At 50.8% G+C, this 24,726-nt stretch overlaps 1 protein-coding gene across 1 annotated transcript; it reads left to right on the top strand.

Moving 5' to 3' along the window:
* Window positions 1–3: 3 nt before the first annotated feature.
* Window positions 4–24,653, top strand: trim62.1 (tripartite motif containing 62, tandem duplicate 1). Its single transcript, XM_084705032.1, has 6 exons — window positions 4–171; window positions 847–1,472; window positions 13,845–13,940; window positions 16,869–17,125; window positions 18,549–18,664; window positions 21,725–24,653. The coding sequence occupies exons 2-6, from the start codon at window positions 1,065–1,067 to the stop codon at window positions 22,273–22,275; spliced, it is 1,428 nt and encodes a 475-aa protein (XP_084561158.1). The 5' UTR covers window positions 4–171; window positions 847–1,064; the 3' UTR covers window positions 22,276–24,653.
* The last annotated feature ends 73 nt before the right edge of the window (window positions 24,654–24,726 follow it).

Raw genomic sequence — 24,726 nt, 5'->3', positions numbered from 1 at the left:
TAGCGGCGCTAGTGGACCGCTGTACAGGTGGTGGGTTGGTTTCTATCTGTGATCCGACACGACTTAGTCCCACACTCAAAGGGATCAGGCAGAGAGAGGAGGAAGCGAAGGGATCCTGTACTCGCTGTTGATGGGAAAACTGAGCTTAGGATAGGGTCACACTAAGGAACGGTGAGTGGAGAGTCCTATATGTTAGTTAACTGTATATATATGTCTTCCTGATTAGTTTGATATCCGGCGTGGCACACTGTTTTGAAACCAATGAAATGGTTATGGCTATGTTCGATACTGTTTTTTTAACGTTAGCTAATAGTCTTGCTAGCGCTACTAGCTTGCAGTACTAGTAGAGAGACAGTCATCTGCTGCTATCTAGCCTGCCAACGTTAGCTAGCCAATTATACTTAGCTAGCTACAGGCAGGTTTGGGGTTTTGTAGATTAGCACTAGCTAGAATAGCATTATGAATAAAAATATTTTCTGATGTTAAATTTTGATTCATAGTGTCAGTTTGTCTTAGAAACACCACTTGACATGTCACAAATATTCGTCAAAGACAGCGTTCGGAAAGAAGGACATTAGCAGGTCGAAATGCTGCGGTTGTCAGTCATTCCATCATGAATTAGGGCAGCTCTGGATAAGGTTACTGTAGCCAGTCCTCCAGCTAGGTAGTTCAGTCATGTAGCTTGCCACAGTACTAGGTCTAGGATACTTTTCTCTTGGGTATCACTGAACCCCTGAAAGTGAATCACTGACTGAGACTTGTCAATGATTGATTGCTTTGGAATAATTCTGACCACCTTCAAGATTTCATTGCAAGTTATTGATTTGTGTGTCTCATTCTATTCAGTTCCCAACAGAGAAACCAAAGAAGAGGATCAAACATTCTGCAGCAGGTGTTTTTGAACTTCCCATCTGCGCCCTCTTTCATGTTAGAAGTGCTCTTGGCCCCGAGCACAGTATAGTAAAGTATATAGTAAGTATAGTCAAGTATATCTGGCCTGCCTAGTGCAATTGGCCCCCGCATACACTCTGCAGTTAAATGCAGCTCCACCCCAGTGCTTGCAAATGGCTTGCTGTCTGAAGGACGAGCTCCTGTGTTCCATCTGCCTGAGTATCTACCAGGATCCAGTCAGCTTCGGCTGCGAGCACTACTTCTGCCGCAAGTGCATCACCGAGCACTGGAGCAGGCAGGAGCCGCACGGGGCGCGAGACTGTCCGGAGTGCAGGAGGACCTTCCCCGACCCTCTGCTCTCCCCGAGCCTCAAGCTGTCCAACATCGTGGAGCGCTACTCCGCCTTCCCGCTGGACGCCATCCTGAACGCCCAGCGGAGCTCCTACCCCTGTAAGGACCACGAGAAGGTCAAGCTCTTCTGCCTGAGCGACAAGAGCCTGGTGTGCTTCTTCTGTGACGAGCCGGCGCTGCACGAGCAGCACCAAGTCACCACCATTGACGAGGCCTACGAGGAGATACAGGTCAGGTCAGGTTTTCGACACTGTTTTAGTCTGGCTCTGGGCTGTAGGCTAAACCAGGTAAACGGTAAAATGGAAGTACAGTTAAAAAAAAACAAACAAATAAAAGGATTTTGCATGATTATGCATGACTCAAAAACAACAACAGAGTGTACATGAATAGGGAACTTTGCTGTGAGTTCCTATTCAAGCTTGCACGCTTGGCACATTTGTTAGCTAGGTGTGGAAACAAATAGGCAAAGTGTTTGTGTAGCAGCTGTGACAGACATTCCTTCTCTGATACTGTTAAACATGGAAGCCCTTGATCCCTACTGTCGTTGGCCAACAGCAAGGCGTGAGGGACGATAAGACCCAGAGTTGAGCTTTAATGGTTACTGGTTAGTGCCTTATTACTATCTCAGAAATCACGCCAACATTATGGGAATAGCAAAACATAATTATTGTATATATTTATATTGTTCTTTTCTTTTTTTCTTTAAGCTCCACTTTGTCAGTGACTTATTAGTGTAAGTGTTGACATTATTTGTGCAGAAGTATTCAGGTTGTGAGAGTTAACAGTACCGACATCATCCTTGCGTAAATGACTGTATTTTACTTAGTAGAAATAACTGCAACTGGTTTCCAGTGTTAACACAAACTACTTGTCGGGGTGCTTAAAATACTTGGCAGCCTCTATCTTGTCCTTCCTCGTAATTCAGTTTAGATAGCGTGTAGTAATAGACTGAACACCATAAACATCTAAGTTTTCCTTGTTCCATAACAGTGAAGCTTTGCATCAAAAGGTCAATGTAATGTAATCTTGATGCAGAATTAATTGGTACAACGTTCTGCCGGGCTTCCTTAGACGGTTTCTAGCGGTTTCTACAACAGCATCTCTCCCTGGATGTCTTTTCAAGATGAAGTGTTGTGGCATTTCCTCTCCTGGTGGGATGTTTCCAGGCTGCCCAGATCTACAGGGCCGAGGGAGGAGCAGGCTGGCACCCAATCAGAAACAACCCCCCCTCCTCCTATTAGCTTGGCACATTTCAGTTTCGGATTTGTTGTTACGGCTTCAGGGAAACTGTACTCAGTGTTTCTTTCTGTTTTGTTTCCTTGGCTTCGTGCCTCGCCCCGGAACCTGAACCTGTTTGTGCGGTCGGTGTTTGGGTCTGCTAGACCAGGACCCCATCCTCGGGTGCGTGGATGCCCAGCATTTGGACAGCAGAGCGTCAGACAGGGTTGCCTATCAACGAAAGGGTGGTTTCATACATTTCAAAGCAGAATGGCAGTTGAGTGGTGGATGGGCAAAGGTTTGTTGACCCAATGGGGACGAAGGTCAGTTTTGACACGGGGAAGTCCTGATAATACTACTCTCTAAGTTTTAAAGAGATTTGGGAGGGTCAATGTGTTCAAACGAAAAACTCTGTGGCTGTGGTAGAGCAGCTGAAAAAGCTGTGACTGAGGAAAAAAAAGAGAGAAAAAAAAAACATAATCCAGCTTGAGATTCCTCTAAAAAGCAAGGACAGTTGACATTGGAGTATGATCTCTGGTCTGTGATAGTATCAGCTTGCTTTCAGCTGACGACAGCCTCCGCTTGTGGTCTATTAGAAAAGCCCTGGATAGACAAATACTGCCCACCTGCCATTACCTTGTTTACCTATCAGTCCTCTGCCTAGTCATTCTGCTCCATCACCAACTCATTAAGGAGGTCAACATCTCCCATCTCTCTCAATGTGGGCTACTAAGTTGGTGCCACAGAGGCTAAGTAAGTGCCAGTTGACTTTGTGACCGGCTGTGTTCCTGGCCACAGCAGAGGTAGAGCTTTGGTTGGTCTGTGCAGGGCTGGCAGGAGTTAGGAGTGTAATCTCCTTAGTTTGGCATGTCAGTCCTCTGCTCTGACCTCAGGCCTCATCCTTGTTGCTGTCAGGGCTGAGAGCAGGAGGAGGAGGAGGGAGAGGAGGGTTTTTGCCCACAGGGAAACCGCCAGGTCTGGAGGGACCGGTCAAAACGACACACACTCACGCCATGTTGCTCGGACCGTCTTCCTCCCACACACATCGCCTGCATGTGTCTCTTAACGTAAAGGATATGACAGGATACCGAAGGATTTGATGAAGCTCTGCCACTGGCTTGAGGCAGCAGAGATTTCCCCGGAAACAAAATCACTCTGATGGGGGGGGGGGTGGGTCGACTCAACTGCCCTGCGCAGGAGGTCCTCAGTCCACTCTAAAACATCTTTGTTTAGGAACACCACAATGTGCAAGAACAGCCGTATTTGAAATAGCAGCACTATTTTCACATAACGTGTGCTAAAATAACAGTCAAGCTAAAACCTTTGGCGCGTCTGTGTTTCCAAGTCTCTGAATCCTCCCTGTGTCCGGTCTGGAGCAGAAGCTGAGTCGCCGGCCGCTTCTTTCATCCACCTGCCCGTACGGTTTCGACCCTTCCTGTGGAGTTTGGGTGTTCGTTCAGCTCGGTGGTACAGACTGGCTGACTGGGTAGCCCTGGAGAGTTTTGTTTCAGTTTTAGTCTGGGGGGGACTGATGGGGGGACCATGGGGGGACTTCTGCATAGCCACAGGCGTCTGCTTCTGCTCTGTTTGCCATCCGACCGCTGTGCTCCACCAGATGAGAACTGCACTGTTCCCTAGCCAGTCCGTCCGTCTGTCCGTCCATTCGTCCATGGGCAGGAAGTGGAGCAGCTGCCTCAGTTGGCCCCTGCTTGCTTCTACTCTACTTGACTCTACTGTTCTGTACTCTGCTCGTCTCTACTCTATTGTACTCTCCTCTGCTCAGAAGTGCTCTCTGGGCTTCATAGAGGGGGTGAAGGGCAGTGCTGGAGCCTGTCGTTGTCAGTCAAGCCACGTCTTCCCATCTCAGTCAGCCCTTGGTTGTCTGTCAGTTCTCATTAGACCTCCTGTGTACCCAGGTAGTGGTCCATCCCAGAGCCGTGAGACTTCCACCCTTCCTATCTGGTCCACAGAGGCCACACAGCAGTGTGTTAACATTTGCCTTATCTTTTCCGCTCGCTGTGGCACTGGGGTGATATTTGAAGCTGGAGAATGAAAGGCGAGAATGTGGCCCTTTTTTTTTTTTTTTTGAAGTGTTCCTTGCTGGCTTTAGAGCTGCTTCTCTCCGGCTCTCTCTCTTTCTCCCCCATCAGCAAACGTAAACAGCCGTTACTGGCTGCAGTAAATGAGTCAAGCAGTTTCAAGGGCACCCACAGCCGTCTCCTGTGGCCTGTCCCACTCTCCTCTACGTTCATCTCTCTTTCTCTCTCCCCCTATTGCCCTCTCTTGTTTACGCCCTTCTTTTTTTGCCTGTACCTTTATTTGTGTCTTCGCCCTCCCTCTCTGCCTGTTTCTCTCTCTTTCTCTCTTTCTCTATTTCTATCTCTCTCTCTCTCTCTCTCTCTCTCTCTCTCTCTCTCTCTCTCTCTCTCTCTCTCTCTCTCTCTCTCTCTCTCTCTCTCTCTCTCTCTCTCTCTCTGCCTCTCTCTCTCTCTCTCTCTCTGCCTCTCTCTCTCTCTCTGCCTCTCTTTTTCTCTCTTCCTATACCTCCTTCTCTTCCTTCCTTCCTTCCTTCCTCGCACTCTCTCTCTCTCTGCCTCTCTCTCCGCCTCTCTTTTTCTCTCTTCCTATACCTCCTTCTCTTCCTCTCTCGCTCTTTCTGCCTCTCTATCTCCCTATACCTCCTTCTCTTCCTCCCTCGCTCTGTCTCCCTCTGTCTCCATCTCTGCCTCTCTTTTTCTCTCCCTATACCTCCTTCTCTTCCTCCCTCGGTCTTTATCCCTCTCTGCCTCTCTTTCTCTCTGCCTCTCTCCCCCTTCTCTTGGCCTCTCTCTCTCCTCATGCCTCTCTCTTAATCTTCTCCTCATTCCCTTGGTATGTGCTTTATTAAATGTCAGGGCTTGCTCTCGTTAACTAATTCTTTAGAGAGGTGGTTCCCAGAGTTAGGCCTTTCCTTTCTTCTTCCTCTTCTTCCCTGTGTTTCTCCCTCCTGTCGATGCTAACCAGGCTGGAGTGTGGCGTGGCCGCCTGCGTTCCTGTGGAATCAAGCCATGGGGAGAGGCAGAGCAGTTGCGTTCAGTTAAGCCGGCAGCACAGACGCTCAGCAAGGTCCTCCTCGGACTGGGAGAGCTATCCTGACTGGGAGAGCTCTTCTGAGAGGGAGAGCTCCTCTGAGAGGGAGCGCGGTTCTGAGAGGAGAGCTGTCCTGAGAGGAGAGCTGTCCTGAGAGGAGAGCTGTCCTGACTGGGAGAGCTGTTCTGAGAGGGAGCGCGGTCTTGATAGGAGAGCTGTTTTGAGAGGGAGCGCGGTTCTGAGAGGAGAGCTGTTCTGAGAGGGAGCGCGGTTCTGAGAGGAGAGCTGTTTTGAGAGGGAGCGCGGTTCTGAGAGGAGAGCTGTTCTGAGAGGGAGCGCTGTTCTGAGAGGAGAGCTGTTCTGAGAGAAGAGCTGTTCTGAGAGAGAACGCTGTTCTGAGAGGGAGAGCTGTTCTGAGAGAGAGCGCTGTTCTGAGAGGGAGAGCTGTTCTGAGAGGGAGAGCTGTCCTGACTGGGAGAGCTGTTCTAAGAGGAGAGCTGTTCTGAGAGGGAGAGCTGTTCTGTTCTGAGAGCTGTTCTGACTGGGAGAGCTGTTCTGAGAGGAAAGCTGTTCTGAGAGGGAGAGCTGTTCTGAGAGGAAAGCTGTTCTGAGAGAGAGAGCTGTTCTGAGAGTAGAGCTGTTCTGAGAGGGAGAGCTATTCTGACTGAGAGCTGTTATGCTAACCAGGCCTGCCTACTCAGCTCTCCTTGCTTGATCTAAACACAACCAAGGAAACCTTCTGGCAGCCATTAAAAAGTACTTGAAACAGGTTTACCACATGACAAGTACTCAATTGTGTTTGGAAGGAATTTGCTCTAATTTCCTCCCAGCCAGTGCAGTGATTATAGCCCGTTCAGATCTCACCTAACTCGCATGAATGAGCAGGTGTGTCTGTCAGAACCCTGACTGGGCTTCTTCTACAGCCATGGTTTTGGTTCTTCTTGTTTTTCCTCTCTGAAGAACTCATGGACAAGGGTTGGACTGAGACCTCTTTATCGTGGCTGTGTTTACTGACCGCTGGGCAAACATCCCTTTTCTTCCTCCCAGCAGCCTTTGTTCCTCAGGCCTGTGTGTTCCTGGGCTGTGAAACAGGTCTGGAGGAAGACACAGCTAACATGAGCGTGGACCCTGCAGCAGAGATACGGCAGGGTCACGGGTGTGATGTAGCGTGACATAGAATACAATACCTTCTCAGATCAGTACTAAAGGTGTGGCTCTGTTTCGCCTTGGACTGGGTGCTGTGTGTGTGTGTGTGTGTGTGTGTGTGTGTAGGAACTGGTATGACGGGAGAGGAGAATGCTTCTGAGCAGGAAGGGTGGCTATGAAAGATGTTTTGTATGTATCATGTGTATGATCTTGAGGCTTTATGTAGCCATCCTACGTAGCCTAGCTCAAGTGTTGAAAAGGAGTGTGTGTGTGTGTGTGTTACTGTGTGTGTGTACTGTGTGTATGTGTACTGCATTTGTGTGTAGCGATCGACATCCCTGGACCCTCTGCCCCACCCTACGCCGGGATTGTGAGCAGCGCGTTCCTGATTATCTTGGGAATTAAAGCAGATTACAGGCCATTGTTAAAAGGCCGGGGCCGGGCTGGGCCGTAATCTGCTGTAATTCCCTGTGTCTGTGATTAGCTGCAGATGATTGAATTAGACGTGCTGTTGATATGAGGTCCTCATTAACACTACACTCTGCTGAGGCACACATAATCCAGGCCTTCCTGCCACCGGGGTCACCGTCAGAGACAGAGCCCTGGGAAGGCTGGTTGTGGGGTTCACAGGAAGATGGACCGCTGCCTGCTAGCCTCCTGTTCAGCTAGCTTCAACATGCTCCACCCCCTAGCTTCCACATCCTCCACCCCCTAGCTTCCACATGCTCCACCCCCTAGCTTCCACATGCTCCACCCGCTAGCTTCCACATGCTCCACCCCCTAGCTTCCACATGCTCCACCCCCTAGCTTCCACATGCTCCACCCCCTAGCTTCCACATGCTCCACCCCCTGGCTTCCACAAGCTCCACCCCCTAGCTTCCACATGCTCCACCCCCTGGCTGTGAGGAGGCTGGTTTACTGCTGCACCATCATGTTCGCTGATGGCAGAATGACAGGCACGCTACTGGTCTTTACCATGAGCATTGGCTCATGTGAACGTAAAGGCACTCAACACTGATTTTGTGTGTTTTGATTCCAATGTTAAAAAAAGATACATAATATACTATCAATATTCCGATAAACAGTATCAATGTTTTGGGGGACGATAACCCGTGAATGCATCGAAATGTAGGCGGCCATGTCAAAAGGCCCAGTGTGGATCAACTTTTTTTCAATAACAGGCTGAAACTGTGTTGTTGTTGCTAGCGACGATTGATATATTTAACCGTCCTTTTTAAAGGTCTCCATGATGGAGCTGCAGCAGGCCCCCTTTTGTTTACTGCAGTCTCTCTCTCAGGTATCTCTCTCTGGGGACGGGGAGAGGAGAGGTGATGAGGAAAGAAGGAGGGATGAGGATTGGGGCGGAGAAAGGAGTCGAATGAAAGGAGGAGAAAGGAGGAGAGGAGAGGTGTGGAGAGCAGAATCAGGGCATGGCTCTCAGGCTGGTGCAGGTGTAGGGGGGAATTCCTGCCTGATGGCTATGGTGTCACATGGACTCCAGTAGGCTATGATCCTTACCTCAGGGGAGTAGGGTGTGTGTGTGTGTGTGTGTGTGTGTGTGTGTGTGTGTGTGTGTGTGTGTGTGTGTGTGTGTGTGTGTGTGTGTGTGTGTGTGTGTGTGTGTGTGTGTGTGTGTGTGTGTGTGTGTGTGTGTGTGTGTGTGTGTGTGTGTGTGTGTGTGTGTGTGTGTGTGTGTGCGCGCGAGGGAGGGAGGGAGGGAGGGAGGGAGGGAGGGAGGTGGCGTGCAGACCACTCATTTAAGTGGGTCAAATATAAATGCTGCCAAGCAATTAAATGGCAGCTCTACAGACAGACATCAGATCACAGCTGGGTCTAGCTCAGCGTGTCCACAGAGCAAGAAGACAGTTCTGTCAACATGAACAACAAGCTTGTCGGACGTCGATTCCCTTCTTACTTCTTATTGGACAGTGGCATCCAGACACGCAAACAGTACATGAACAGAATTGCGTCACAACATACTGGCCATTAGTGGGTTTCCTAATCCAAAGTGGCTTTGTATTTAGGTTTCTTAGGAGGCCATGTCCCCGTTTACAGGGATGTGTGGTTTGATCCCACACAGAGCCAACACTGAACTGTTTACATCGCCGGAACAGATGTAGAGCCTCGTTTGTGGGAGCCTCCGTTGGTGAACGGCAAAGCATTCAATGGTTTTTGTACGACTCGGTGGAACAGGATATCCAAATATAGCCTGTATTAATAATGGCCCTTTCATCAGAAATAATTAGAAAGCTGATTTATGGCCACTGCTGAAGTAGGACTTGTTAGAAGGTTCCGTAATGTCAAGAAGCACAAAGCTGTGTGTGTGTAATAGTCCTAATCAAGCAGACCATAGATGATGGATCCCCCCCTCCCACATGAGCCTCAGCCCCTCCCTGGGTGATTGATACCTTGTCAGAAGGCCTCGCTCCACACATCTCTGGAGCGGCTTCTATTAGCAGCATGGTCATGTAAGCACCACTGCAGATTGAATGGGTGGGATATGATGAGGTCACGCTCCTCCATGTATTACAGCGTTCCAGTCAGCAGAGAGTCTGGGTGTCTGCTCCTAACAGGATCCCAATACTGAGAGGCAGACTGCTCGTAGTTCAAGCAGCAGGACATGCTGTCATGTGCCAGGGCCCCAGACCTCCAGTCCTCTGCCAACTACACATGTACACACACTCATGCAAGCGCACACTCTCTCTCTCACACACACACACACACACACACAGGGTCCCTGTGATCTGTAGCTCTGACAGCATCAGTGTCCTGAGAGGTTGACTAATGTTCCTCTCCTCTCTCCCTCCCAACATCCCCGGCCTCTCCTCTCTCCCATCGTCTCTCGCTTCTCCTCTCTTTCTCCCATCATCTCTCGCCTCTCCTATCTCTCTCCCATCATCCCTCGCCTCTTCTCTCTCTCCCAACATGCCTTGCCTTTCCTCTCTCCCCCCGGGCCTAGCCCCTCCATAGCGTTTATCACAAGGCTGGCCAGCGCTACTCTTCTGTAGAAGATTTGGTAGTCCTTTAACTCAAAAATAGATCCATAAATAAATACAAACATTTGGATCAAAGTATAAAGAAATCCCAGAAGATTTGATAAAAACCCTGAATATTATTCTAACCTCAAATTGAGTGTGTTTTGTTAAATGACTAATTTAATAACAATCCCTCCGCCAAAGATAGCTTCCACTAAATCCCGTGTTTGTTGTAGTCGAAGAGAGTAAAGGCTGGATTTGCATGCAGAATGTCCCGGTGCTCTGCTGGAAGTGGAGCAGGCTCACAACATTCATCATTTACATGACGTGCCCTACATTCTCCTCGCTGGAGGAAGACTTCCAGGATCACCACCACTGCTCTCCTCAGAGTTTTTGTACTTTTCTTCTCTCCTTTCTCCCCCTCTCTTCTCGCGACCCCATTTATGGTGGACGTTCTCCACGTTCCCTCCATCCATCGTCTCAAATTGTACAACCTAGCTCCTCTCTTCGGCATTCTGGACTACAGAGTTGAGATGCGGCCGCCGTGCAGTGACTCGTCAGACTGTTGTCCATGATGGAGAGGGGAGGAGTGAGGCTGTGCAGAGTTGAGATGCAGCCATGCTGCTGCAGCTCTGTGACTGCTGGGAGCAGCCAGGCTCCTCTCCTCAGGGTCTGCAGGCTGTAGAGCTGTAGACTGTAGAGCTTCAGGCTGTAGAGCTTCAGGCTGTAGAGCTGCAGGCTGTAGAGCTGCAGGCTGTAGAGCTGCAGGCTGTAGAGCTGCAGGCTGTAGAGCTGCAGGCTGTAGAGCTGCAGGCTGTAGACTGCAGGCTGTGCTGATGGTGGAGGAAAGCCAGGGCCAGCCAGGGGAGGCAGCTTGAGCCCAATTTGATGTCTCAGACCAATTTTTTTTCTTGTCCTGACACAGCTGTTTTTGTTGACTGTGAGTTGTTATTTATTAAGTTTTTCCTGTGTGTGGGTCCTGAGGGAAGCGGGAAGCTGCATTTGAGCCCAGGGGTTATTATAGTTTAACAGCACTATTTGGCCAGTTTTTACGATACACTCTAGTTTGTCCAAAAGTGACACACCCTCTCCTTTTAATATTCGAACCAGTTTCGAACCTGTTAATGGTTCGTCATACAACGAGGAAAAATACCTGACAGCGTATTCACGGCACCGATTGACTTATCCTTGGAACAGTGAGTCAGGGAGCCAGAAATCCACAGAACATTCCTCCCATCCTACGTGTCAGAGCGGTTAGCTGAGATCACTGGAAAACAATCCAGCTTCCTGATACTGAAACTGATAACGTGTGTGCCAGTGCTGGATGCTCTCATCAAATCAATGTCACCAGCCTGCCATCCTGTGTTTGGGACATGGGCTATGTGTGTCACAGAGTGCTGCAACGGCAGGGTCATGCTGTGTGAGGGAAGCTCCTGCTGTGTCATGCGGTGCTCCTAGCCTCCAGCTGCAATAGGTTGTCATGACAGCATGCTAGGATGGCTAGCATGCAGCCACCAGTCCAGCCACAGCTCCTTATGTTATTGTGGTAGCATGCTAGGCTAGCTAACTAATACTGCGTGTCACTGGTCCTCATGTTATCATGGTAGCATGCTAGGCTAGCTAGCTTGCAGCTACCACCTCACTGCGTCTCATATCTTATTATGACAATCTGCTGACTGGCCTGGCAGGGCTGTGCAGGTCCCAGACAGGGCTGTGCAGGTCCCAGACAGGGCTGTGCAGGTCCCAGATAGTACTTCACCTCTGTTGTAGCATCCAGCTAGCCAGAACCAGACTACAAACTGCTCAGGATGTGAAGGCCATGTTTGGGAAGCCAGTGGAAAAAGGCCTCAGGCAGTGCTGCGGTAGCTAGCTAGGTGCATCCCTCTCCTACAATGATGAGTCACTTCTCTTAGACCTTTTGTTAATGGACTAGGTAGGCAACACGATGACATCATAGTATCTGTTAACCACTGGGTTTCTACTCTTTTACTGTCTACGTAACAGATCATTTTTTTCTGAGGTTTAAGGGACTGTAACAGTCTTTCTGGGTCAGAATGGGCAGAGGAAATCAATATTTGTCAGTCTGAAACACTACTGTGTGTAAATGATCATTGTGCAAACAGCAATGGGTGCTTGTGTGTGTGTACAGGCTTTGTGTGCTTTCCCATTTGGCAACCCAAAGCTGATAAACTGTGAATCATACCGTCATTACCCTTGTGACGCATCTGCAACATAAGTCTGAGATGCGTGTGAGAAACCGACCCTTCCCTTTGCCGTCCTATTTGTTGTGATTTACAGCGCGAGGCCGAGGGACGGGCTGTGTGTGGATGTGTGCCACAGTGCCAGTGTTTACTCTCTTCTGCAGGCTGGAGGAGTTACGACCTGGCCCTGCCTCCGAGATGCTGCACGGTGTCATCCTTGGAGGGGGGGGCGGGGGAAGTCTTTTACATGAGCCTATGTTAAAAAAAAAGAGTGAAAAGGAGTTATATGCACAGATTGTAGGCTGCGCACACGATGGCAACCTCGTAATACTAACTGCAGGCTTTGGCAACTTACAGACAATTTACATATTTGTCTTATTTTCGCTTTTTCCATCCAAAGTGGACATTTTTACATTTACAGTAATACGTTGTTATCGGGTAATCAAGGACCAGAATTGCAGGATTCAGGTTTGGCAGGTACTACTACACTTAAGTGCAGCTTTCTTGACAGTTCTCTTAGACGTCGGTGAATGGGAATGAAATCAGAGGAAACTATTGTTCGGCGTAGCAGAGTGAATCAGCATTCTGTGAACAGCTCCATCATCCACACTCTGACTGCTGTTTGTTTTGTTTGTGTTCTTCAACAGGGTTGCCAGTTTGAAGCCAATAACCATCTTGAAGTTAGCTAGCTGATTTAATTAATTCAGCCCGCAGCTGTGTTGAAAGTTGGAGGAATTTAAAGTCCCCTGTGTGTGTTTAAGAAATGACATTTTTGGAGATGTTGTACCCTGGAGCTGCGAGCACGCTGAATGTAGAGAGGGAGGGAAAAAGAAAAGAAGACACGTTAAAATGAGTTTTAGATTTATAACCGTCTAGCTTTGACTCTGTTCCCTGCGGCTAGGCATCATGGGAAAATGTCATGTCCTGTTTTGGTTGGCCAGCTGAGATGGGCTGGAGAGATGCAGTCACAGATCACGAGCACTCACACACACACACTCACACACACACATACACACGCACTCCTCGTGGAGGATGAGACCAAAAAAAAAAGCATGTCTGCCCATGCAATCGGTCACAAGGTTGTTCTTGACGTCTGTATGTTGTTGAGGGATGTGAAACCATTGGATCAGCATGCAGTCTCACGCTGTCTGACTGAGATTCATGTCACACCCCCTTGTGTCCCTGGGAACATGAATGCTTTATGTCTTTTTCAACCAATTACGACATTCAGGCTTTCTGGCTCATTTACAAGCAAAAATAACTTGTCGTTAAGACGAAAATGTTGCATTCCAGTGCCTTGATGGATGACAGTGCTTTAGGTCATGTTCTGTGCCGTTTAGTCTATTGTTTTACCCATCATGCATCTCTGCTGAGGACGTGTGTGGGCAGAGCTGTCATCCTGCCGTCCTGCTGGGCCTCTGTTTGTGCGCCTTCATGAGGAGGGAAAGACGAGACCAGAGAAAGACGAGAGGAGAACGACACAGGTCGGGTTTTTCTTCAGGAAACCTTAGACTCTCTTTCTCTCTCTGTTTTCAACTTCATTACTCCCTCATCCATCTCTGGGTGCTCCTGACCCAGCGGCACAGCCGGCCAGCTGGAAGGGCAGAGCCGTACAGGCGCGCAGACCCTCTCGTTTCAGTCCTCCTCGAGCTCGAGTCCTGTGCGTTTTTCCGAGATTTGCTTGTGGCGAGGCGAGCTCCTCGATGGATCCGTTGTGAAAAGGCTTTGAAAGGGAGGAGGTGAGAGAGGAGAGCCTGGAGTCTCCCTCTGAGCCTGCAGCAGGGGTCTGGAGATGACCTTCACGTGCGCTTGAGATCAGCAGTCATCAGTTTTGTTTCTTCGCAACAAGTGAGAGGACCAAAAGGGGGAGAGGAGAGCTGCTCTAGTGAGGGGCTCCCAGTCCTTTGACAAAGTCATGGAGTAAATCCAGAGTCAGTCATATTTGATGAGATGTCGTGTTGCAGTACAGTTGCTCACGTGTGTGTGGTTGCAGAGGGAGATGAAGGAACAGCTGGCCATGCTGCAGGACAGTGAGAAGGGACACACTGAGGCCCTGCTGCTTCTCCAAAGACAACTCACAGAGACCAAGGTAGGTACACACACACAACTCAAATCAAGGGGTGAATAATGAGTTCCTCTCTTACTTACTTATCTTTTTTTTTTTTTTTCTGTGTATTGTTACCTCTCCATCTCCCACTCGCACACACTCACAGTCCAGTCACTGTGTGGACTGACAGTGACTGTCCAACGAGCAGATCGGTTTATTGAGTAGCTCTTTAATCTTGACACCTTGTTTTAATCAGCCCAGCGAGAGCATCTAGTCAATATCAGCTTTTTTCCCCCTGCTCTCTGCTCTCTCTCTATGCCTTCATTCTCTGCTCTCTGCTCATCTCTACCTCTCTCGATGCTTTGCTATCTGCCCTCTCTCACACAGACACTCTGTGTGAGTGTTCCTCTCTTCTTAGCAGTCAGTCTCCTTAGCATTTTGTGCTATTGGAAAGGAGGGGGAGCTGCCTGCCTGTATTAGTCATTGTGGAGCAGGTGCAGTGCAGCCAGTCTTCCTCCTCCTGCTGTCGTCTACCACAGTAGCATGGCCGTCCCTCCTCCTGCTGTCGTCTACCACAGTAGCATGGCCGTCCCTCCTCCTGCTGTCGTCTACCACAGTAGCATGGCCGTCCCTCCTCCTGCTGTCGTCTACCACAGTAGCATGGCCGTCCCTCCTCCTGCTGTCGTCTACCACAGTAGCATGGCCGTCCCTCCTCCTGCTGTCGTCTACCACAGTAGCATGGCCGTCCCTCCTCCTGCTGTCGTCTACCACAGTAGCATGGCCGTCCCTCCTCCGCCATACACTTGACTGCATGGACAGCAGTGTGTTCAGGAGTGTCGTTTAAAAGGAGCCCTTTCGCCTTCCCCCGCCTGCCTGCCATCGTCTGCCAGCTGCCCGTCTGCCAGCTGTCGGTATTCTGCCCCCCCTTCCCTGCCCCGCCCCGCCCGGCCCCAAACACCCTACAGGCTCAATATACTGCAGTCCGTCTCATTAGGTTTGCATCCATTTGTGCAAAGTGCACTGCCTGGAAGAGGGGCTGGTCTAGTGCGAGCACATTGATCCTCTGGCCCATCTCCACTGTATTTGGTTTTGATGTCAGTGACACGTCTTTATCAGCCTCACTGTTGCTGTATGATGAGGGGAATCTGCACTCAGCACTTTCACCAAACAACCACTGAATAGAGCTCAACCCCTTCTAGGTGAGTGCTAGCGAGCTAGCCTTTCAGATCGCCACACTGGCCTGTTGGTCATCCAATCAGCCAGCCTGTCACCCAGCTGGTCAACCAATTACAACTTCCGACCTCCTCATGTCCAGCCCTCCTCCCATTGTTACCAGGTGGGCAATTGTAGACAGGAAGCCAGGCAGGCAGACAGGAAGCCAGGCAGGCAGACAGGAAGCCAGGCAGGCAGACAGGTAGCCAGGAAGCCAGGCAGGCAGACAGGAAGCCAGGCAGGCAGACAGGAGGCCAGGCAGGCAGACAGGAGGCCAGGCAGACAGACAGGAGGCCAGGCAGGCAGACAGGAGGCCAGGCAGGCAGGCAGACAGGAAGCCAGGCAGGCAGACAGGAGGCCAGGCAGCCAGACAGGATGCCAGGCAGGCAGACAGGAGGCCAGGCAGGCAGCCCACCTTGATAAATGTGAGCCCACTCCCACACACAGAGGACCTGTAGGGGAGATAAATGATCTTAATAAGCTTTCAGCTCCCACTGCTCCAGAGAATCCCTGCCCTGGCCAGGAGATCTGAGGCTGGGCTGTTTCGATGGAGATTGATGGAGTTCAAGCAATGAGTAATAAAGTCTATATCTGGCCCCCCTGGCTCCTGTTCCTCATCATCACCCTCCTACTTAAACTCCTACTCCTGGTTCCTGTTCCTATGTGCTGAGGAGGAGGAGAAAACTGACATGTTATCCAGAATGTTTCTCCAGTGCAGTGAGAGAAACAGCAGAGGCGCAGGGACAGAGCCACGGAGACAGTTCTACAGACAGAGGCTGCCTTGACCTGTACTGGTTGCCCCAGATCTCATCAGATCTCCTTCGTCGATCTCCGACTGACAGGGTTCTGCCTGGGTCCTGCCTGGATTTTTCCTGGGTTCTGGTTTCAACTACATTGCTTCCTTTCTGCAGCTCTCTTTCTCTCCCTCCCCGTCGCTCTCCCTCCCTCCCTGTTTCTCCCTCCCTATCTATACATCTATCTCTCTCCCTCACTACCCCTCCCTCCCTCTCTCTCATCCCTTCCCTCTCTCTGTCTCAGTTTCCCTCTAGCTCTCCACTCTCCTCTCTGTCTAATAGCCCTAGTTTATCTGCCTGTCCGCCAGTCTGCTTTACGCAGAGGGCCCGTTTTCACTTGACCTTGGTAGAAGGAACGGTCTTTCTCTAATGACAAACTCACTACTCATGTCCTTCTCTACCTGAACAACCATCTCCTACAGACAACACCAAGTCTAACTCTTTCCTCCATCCAGCCTCTATCAAGCGACGACTTCAAACAACTCTATTGACTTCCTATTGACTCTATTTGACGACATTTGAATCGCAATCTGAAGAACATCTACTTAAACGCTGTTTTCCGTTTGTCTTTGTTCGACCTTTCTCTAACATGATACGCTATCTAACCAGCATCTACCAGCAGAGTCAGTGGAAATGAATATCAAGCTGTCTGCTGTGCCTTTTAGAGGATAGCACAGCAGGAAAGCATTTGTTTTTCTTTGAAGCGTATCAGGGCACATGTTGAACCCCACTTGAATACATCAATTCACATTTACATAATAGTTAAGCATTTAAAGCACTTTGTATCCTCTGGGGATGTTGACTCTTGTCCAATTAAGTGTGTCGATGTGGGCAAACAGAAACGTCAAGCGTCATGAAAACAAGAAACCCTTAACCTGTGCTTTGAGCTGTCCTCGTTTGTAGCCTCATTTCCAAATCCCATGTGCCCTATTTCCCTGTGCCCCCCCCGTCTCCTGTGTTCCAGTCCTCGGCCAAGGGCCTGCGCGCCACCATCGGCGAGGCGTTCGAGCGCCTCCAGCGGTTCCTGCGCGAGCGCCAGAAGAGCATGCTGGAGGAGCTGGAGACGGACACGGCACGCACGCTCGCCGACATCGAGCGCAAGATCCAGCGCTACAGCCAGCAGCTGCGCGACGTCAAGGAGGGCGTCCAGATCCTGCAGGAGCGCCTCAACGAGACGGGACGCCACGACTTCCTGGAGGGCGTGGCCCTCACCTCCGAGAGGTGCTCCGCTTACTCTCTGCTCGCTTCCGCTGCTCTGGGACCAGCCCTCTGCCCCAGTCACAAGCCTTCGTAAGATGGTTGCACTGAGGTTACAGTCAGTCCCGCTCTGGGCGGGAAGAGCAGCCCCGCCCCGCCCCTTTCCCCCGAAACGGCTTTCGACCCGAGGCGCGTTTTGATTTTGGGAAGAAAAAATAACAACGTCGACGGCGCCACAGGCGTCCGTTTTCCGATTGGGTTGATCTGACCAGAAGAGCCGTATCAAGCGCACCCCCGGGGCAGCCTCGGGGGGGGGAAAGAAGGCGGGAATGCTTCTCCTGCCGCAGTGTGGATGTGTTGTCGTGCGACGCCCTCTGATGTCGGGTGAAGCGCTCGTGCTCGTGTGGTCAGGCGGCCGTCTTGGAGGAGGAAGAAGAGAGTTGCACAGCAGACCTCCCTCAGGCCCTGAGCAGAGGTTCTCTGAGTCGGGCCAATCCAAACGGCTCATTAGTCTTAATCTGGAGGACGGGGGCATGTGGGTTGGGGGGGGGGGGGGGGTGAATAGACTTGAGAGGTTTTATAGGAGGTTGGCAGGTATAGTGAAGTAGCTTCAGAGAGGAGCTTTATTAAAGGTGGGCGTCCATTAATGAAAGTGTGTGTGTGTGTGTGTGAGGGGAGTGGGGGTGGACAGTATAGTACATACATTTACTGCTTTAGGTGAACCGTCAGTTCAGTGGGTGTCGCCAGAGAACGAGGGGATAAACACGGGGATGAATGCACGGTAGGTTCTAGAACTCTGGAGCTCCGGGGATCAGAATCATGTAGGTGGAGGCAGGATGTCCTGGAAGGTCTCGACAGGGTTGCTGGTCCAGCTCTGTTACTTCCTCACAGATACTGGGAAGCCGTCTCTGACTACGGGGCAGCATGAATAGTTTTGCTGCATGACTTGGCCTTTTGTTTTTGGTCAGATAACTGTGTTCTGTTTGCCTAACGTCTCTTGACACTGCTTTAGCTCCATGTTCAGAACAGTTCCTCAGCGCCTCTTTGCACTCCTTTAATTTGTCTTCCCTCCATTCGCTCCACCTCCTCCTCCACCTCCCTCACTCCCCCTCATCCACCTTTTTCTCACATCTCTTCCTCCCCTCACTTCTCCTCTCGCTCCTTGTCAACTTCCTTTACACACCTCTCCCTCCTCCTCCTCCCCTCCTCCTCCTCCTCCTCCTCTTCCTCCCTGAACCCAGCTCTCCACCTGAAAGGGACGAGAGTTGTTTGTGTGCATGCCGATGGGTATCACGGAGGCGGATACGGTGTCTGGTGTCTGTGGTTGGTCCTGGAGCGGCGTCAGTGCTGAGCCGCTCAGCGTTGCCCCGCCCAGTGCGGCGTGGAGGCCGGTCTGGCCACTGCTCCGACAGGTGCTCAGCTGCTGTGTGTGTGTGTCTCCTTGCAGGATCAAGGGGAAGATCCACGAGACCAACCTGACCTACGAAGACTTCCCCACGTCCAAGTACATGGGACCTCTCCAGTACACCATCTGGAAGTCTCTCTTCCAAGACATCTCGCCAGGTAAAGGGGGAGGGGGGGGCATCAAGACGGCGTCTGTGTTTTGGGGTTGGAATTCCTGCTCTGCATCGAGCCACAGGGGTGGGGTTTGCGCTTGTGGGGTTGTTCTGTTGGGGGTTTTACGGCGCACGGGCCACTGAGGCATGCCCAGTGCATCGAATGGCTTTCAGTTATCGTTGGAACAGCCACAGTCCTGCACTACACCTTCTCTGTTCATTTGCTCTCTCCCCCGGCGTGGCACCTGGTGACGAGGGTGGAATGTGCAGATTTAGGACCCTGGGGAGGAGAATCTCTGCGTGATGAAACGGGGCAGGCGAGCTCATTCAAATTCTGCTGTATTAACATAGCAGGCGGCCAGTGTGAGCTCCTGCTCCTGTTTACGGCTCCACGTATGTTGGGGGGCCGGAGGGCTGAGATGCCCTTCTCTTTGACGGGAGGAGAGCTGATGAACAGCTCTCTCTTTCTCTCTCCCTCTCTCTCTCCCTCCCTCTCTCTTTCTCTCTCCTTCTCTCCCTCCCTCTCTCTCTCCTTCTCTCTCTCCCTCCCTCTCTCTCTCCCTCTCTCTCCCTCTCTCTCTCTCTCTCTCTCTCTCTCTCTCTCTCCCTCTCCCTCTCCTTCTCTCTCTCTCTCTCTCTCTCTCTCTCTCTCTCTCTCTCTCTCTATCCCTCCCTCTCTCTCCCTCTGTCTATACCTCTCCTTCTCCTTCTCTCTCTCTCCCTCCCTCTCTCTGTCTCCCTCTCTCTGTCTCCCTGTCTGTCTCCCATCACTCACTCTCACGGAGGCTTATTTAAAATAATGCACCCAGGAGTATTTCACTCCCTCAATCAATTCTCCCATGTTTGGGGGCTCATCTCGTTGGGGTGGGGAAGGAGGGGGGGGGTGAGGGGAGGGTGGGGGGCTGTGCATGGTGGATTCTCTGCCTCCTCTGACTGGCTGCCAAATGGAACAATTGGTTCTGATCCATCATTGCTGGCAGCGACGGCACAAAGACATTCCTCTCATCATCCCGCTCTCTGCGTTTCGTAGTTGTGCAGGATTCGAGGCAGGCAAGGTATTCCTCTTCTCTCAGACCCTGGGCTTCTTCAGTCGACGTCACCTCCCGCGTGCCTGTGTGTGTGTGTTTGTGTGTGTGTGTGTGTGTGTGTGTGTGTGTGTGTGTGCCTGCCTGTTATCTGTGCACGCGTGTGCAGGTATGCCGGTCGTTCATGTGTCGGCGTGCGCGGGAGCGAGCGTCTCAGGTTTCCAAAGAATTGATTGCAGCACATGCTGCCCATGTCATTGTGATGTCGAGATGACATTGACCTGCGTGTTGGCCCGGCGCCAGGCACCGTGTGTCTCCTCTGAGCCTGAGGAGGAGGCTGCTAGTGGCCTGCACACACCCAGGAGAGAGAGATGGAGCACATTCCTCTCTCTCTCTCTCTCTCGCTCTCCTCCCTCCTCTCTCTCTCTCTCTCTCTCGCTCTCTCTCTCCTCCCTCCTCTCTCTCTCTCTCTCTCTCTCTCTCTCCTCTCTCTCTCTCTCCGACCTGCAGGGCTGGGAGGGAGAGAGCAGAACAAGCAGCCATTGTTCAGGCTTGGATCAAGCCAGCCATCATGGAAATAATGAGGGTTCTAGTATTTAGGTATGGGGAGGGGACTGTCCAGTTCTTCCTCTAGTTAGTCACATTCTATCAGGCCTGAGAAATAAAGTGAACTAGAACATTAAGTAACTACAGGTACTTTGTGTCCTACGGTTACCGACACTTTAGATCCAGGTGCTGGTAAGAAGAAGCATTAGCTAATAGGGAATAAGGTCCTTAGGAGATGCTGTGATAATGAATGTGTTCATAATACTATGTACCTGTTAACGATATACGGAAGGGCTAGGTTTAGGGATAGTGTCATTGTAAGATGCGATAGGCTTACGTTAACCCGTAAAGTTCTTATAATGTGAGACGCAAATTAACATTACAATGTGTTGATAAGACTTACTAACTTACAAATTTGAGTAACTATCTTATGTGCGATGAACTGGCTCCTACCAGCACCTGGGTCTAAAGTGTTACCTGCACAGCTTCCTGAGTTGAGGCTCAGCCCAGCCAACTTTCTCTGCTCCTCTCCCCTACGCTCAAGGCTCATATTTGCATACCTACACGCAACATCGCTATTTCTTCTCTACTATCAAACTCTGAAAGAACTCGTGGAGGAACTCTTATACATGTATATTTGACTTAGTTTCATCGTCTTTGTATGTTTTGCTTAGGGTACAAAGCAACTTCAGCGATCCAAGTTTAACGCCCCGCAGCCCTGTAGGTAATGTTGACAAAGTTGGCTGAGCTCACTGGCATGTGAGCAGACTAACGTTGGGCACATCAGGATCAGTCACCAGCAGATAATTGGCCTTCTTTTGTCATCGTCATGGATACGAGGACACAACCTTGGCTGCCTGGAACTCTCAGCACCCGTGATCTAACTGGTGTTCTCTTCGTACGGTAGCTGTGACTGTCTGGGTGAAAAACGGGTTTTCTCCGGGCTGTAGCTGCACCCATCGGGATACTAACGGGTGTCAGACATGGAGCTGCACCGGGGATTTGGCCGTACTAGTTATGCTCATGATCACAGCTCAACGTAAAACATATTCACTGCTCAACATCTTCGAAGATAAAGCGTGTTGGGTTTTTCACCAACTGGGGCTAAATCACTTGAGGAATCACTTTCAGAGCTATGATTTTGGAAGTCAGTGCATACAGTTGGCTTCATTTCCATCCTTCAAGACTGGCTGGCTGGCTTTTCCAATGCCTCAGCATTATGCTCACCAGCGTAGCATGTGGGGCAAGAAGAATGACACTGCAGTTCTAGCTCCAAAAGTGTCCTCCTGGAATTTATTTGATCGATTGATTTACTTATTTTTTTTATCCATTTCGGTATACAGGCTGTTTATCATCGCAACTAATGTATTACCTTATATCTACAGGAACTCAATTACCTTTATACCATAAATTTCTGTCTTCCTTCGGGTTAAGTGTTTTACGTTTTCCGTCCCCTTTCTCTCCTCCCTCTCCACCCCCCCCTCCCCTCCCCACAGTCCCAGCCGCCCTGACCCTTGACCCCATCACCGCCCACCAGCGCCTCATCCTCTCCGACGACTGCACCATCGTCGCCTACGGCAACCTGCACCCGCAGCCCCTCCAGGACTCGCCGCGGCGCTTCGACGTGGAGGTGTCCGTGCTGGGGGCCGAGGGCTTCGGCTCGGGGGTGCACTACTGGGAGGTGATGGTGTCGGAGAAGACCCAGTGGATGATCGGCGTGGCCAACGAGAGCGTGAGCCGCAAGGGCAGCATCCAGATCCAGCCCGGCAGGGGCTTCTACTGCATCGTCATGCACGACGGCAACCAGTACAGCGCCTGCACGGAGCCCTGGACGCGCCTCAACGTCAAGAGCAAGCTGGAGAAGGTGGGCGTCTACCTGGACTACCACAAGGGCCTGCTGGTCTTCTACAATGCCGACGACATGTCCTGGCTGTACACCTACCGGGAGAAGTTCCCCGCCAAGCTCTACCCGTACTTCAGCCCCGGGCAGAGCCACGCCAACGGCAAGAACGTCCAGCCACTGAGGATCAACACCGTGCGCCTCTGAGGCGCCCGAGGGCCGCGTCCCGCGCTCCAAGTTGACTCCGGAAGGACGCGCGAGTCGTGTGAGAGACGACCCAGCGGCGCCACGGCCGGGGGTCGGGTGGTTGTTTTGAAAGTGCTCTGAAACGGTTTTGAGTTGCCTCGGTCGGGTGTGTGTGTTTGTTGCTTTCGGGTTCCTCGTCCCCCTGCTGTGGGGCTGGGGAGTTCTTCTGTGGGGTTCCCCTGGGACAGAGGCAGGGGCTGCGGAGGGAACCAGGAGCCCTTCAGACTCATGTGGAGCTGCTGTCGAGGAGGATGATGATCCTATGGGACCTCTGACAGTCATAGAGCGGCCCACCTTGCACAGGTCTGGGGCTTCTGTTGATCCACTGCTGGTCTGCCCAGACAAGCAGGCAGACAGACTCGACCTTAAGTCTCCGCTGACAGACAGATGGATGTTAGAGACTTCTGTGTCGTTGACTTGGCTGTGTGTGTGTGTGTGTGTAATGTGTAATGTGTCTTAAGGGCAGCACCTTTCCTTTGGCACAGCGAGCAGTTGAAGCCTTCTGTCCCCCTGAAAATGATGTCACAGCTATTCAATATATATGATCAAATGATTATTGTTTTATCCTCAGGATGTGTGTGTGTGTGTGTGTGTGTGTGTGTTTCGATGTGTCTGACTGATCTGTGACGGTCTGTTGTTCTGTACAACTGTGATGGTCTGTCACTTTTGGGTAAGGAGAATGTCCCGGCCCCTCTCCCCAGTCCTTGCGGCCTGGGTTCTGATACATGAAACTGGAACACAGGATGTGAACTTGATTTGTCTCAGAGTTTGCACTTCTGGGACTGTTGCATTGTTCTCGTGCTACTGGGGAAAACCTATATCAAGTGCACCTGGTTTATGGGCCTTGAAATGGGAGGGGAAGTGTGTGTCTAAACAGTATTTATCAGAGCTGGCGTTTCCCCTGCTCTTCCTCGATTGATTCATGGATATGTGTGGACCTCCAGTGGTGGAACTCTACCTGTACCTGGTTCCCTCTATACTGGTCATGATAGCACTCAAAAACATTCCATTCTTCCGCTCCCTCCCTTGTCCAATCAGATAACTGTCCTCTTCTCCAATCAGAAGGAAAGGAACCCCCGCACAGTGACTCATCACACCACATGAACCTCCAGATGAATCGTCGTGTCGTTCGACCTGTTTCGTTTTTTATTTTCTATTCGAGAATTGCTACACACACCAAATATGTTTGTTTGTTTGAATGCTGTAATGCCGTTCTGTAATACCAGTGTAAGTGGATAATGATAAGGATTTTGCTCTGCTGTCCCTGTGCTGTGAACAGGGCCGGCAATGTCGCTGCCGCAGCAGAAACATCTGTGCTTCTCTGCAGCCCGACTCCTCCCAGGTGCCTCAAGTGCTCTTGTTTGTGTCCAGTGATTTTAGACAAGTACCCTGTATCCTGTGATAAGCGCAGAGAGATGGAGACAGAGTGGGAGAGAGAGACAGAGAGAGAGATTGAGACAGAGTGGGAGGGAGAGAGAGGGAGAGAAAGAGGAAATGGGAGAGAGATAAATATAGGGCTATCCGAGCACATGCTCCTTCGGGGATTCATTGTCAACCACCGCAAGAGTCATTCTAACAAGACAGTGAATGTGTGAGAAAGGGAGAAAGTGGAAGTAGGTGAACAACAACAAAAACGATTACAAATAAATAAAGGAAATAATTGCACCTACGGTTCTGCCGTAATCCCCGCGCCACCCCCCCCCCCCCCCCCCCCCCCTCTGCTGTTGTGGGTCGGTGTGTTTTTTCTGTGTGTTTTTCTGTGTTGTTTCACATGAAATCCTTTTGAAGGGGCAGTGCCCTGCAATGTTGGATGTGCCAGTATGATCCAGTATGTTCCAGTATGTGCAGTCTGAGGCCTCCGGTGGCCTATCTGTGGGAAGCATGACTGCCTCCACAGGTCTACACCCCAGCAGGGCCTACGAGTTAGTCCGACGCCCACCCAGAGGGTCCACACAACAGCGTACATGCGCGACGCCACGAGGAAACGATCAAACAAACTGATTGTGAGCTTGACTTTCCAAACAATCTATTATCAAATTGACCATTTGTTATACACCTGTGTGGTTTCCCACGTTCATCTGGCCGACTCTGGGACCCTGCTGGTGGGTATAGTCCTGTGACGTTGGTCATATATATGTATACATAATACTATATAGCAAGAGATTATCATTTAAGGTGGGTTGGTGGTGGTGGTGGTGGGTTGGTGGTGGAACTGTAGGATTTCTAAAGGTGATTGTGTGTCTGGACGATGTTGGCTGTGGATCCATCACTCTGGTGGGCTTCTGCTGCTAGAGCTTCATAACATGTTTTAATGTACAATAAATGACTGGTGAAACCAAGGCCTGCATGTCCCTGCGTGATTGTGTCTGACACACACACACACTGCACGACACAAATCACGCACGGCATGAT

Source organism: Hypomesus nipponensis, chromosome 9 (assembly GCF_054491055.1).
Source record: "Hypomesus nipponensis isolate SF chromosome 9, ASM5449105v1, whole genome shotgun sequence".
Taxonomy (NCBI): domain Eukaryota; kingdom Metazoa; phylum Chordata; class Actinopteri; order Osmeriformes; family Osmeridae; genus Hypomesus; species Hypomesus nipponensis.
The sequence above is the reverse complement of the archived record's forward strand: the minus strand, read 5'-3'. Positions and strand labels throughout refer to the sequence as shown.

Coding starts and splice junctions, on each gene's coding strand:
- trim62.1 (XM_084705032.1), top strand. CDS start 1,065: ATGGCTTGCTGTCTGAAGGACGAGCTCCTGTGTTCCATCTGCCTGAGT. Junction 1,473..13,844: donor AGGCCTACGAGGAGATACAG/GTCAGGTCAGGT, acceptor GTGTGGTTGCAG/AGGGAGATGAAGGAACAGCT. Junction 17,126..18,548: donor GTGGCCCTCACCTCCGAGAG/GTGCTCCGCTTA, acceptor GTCTCCTTGCAG/GATCAAGGGGAAGATCCACG.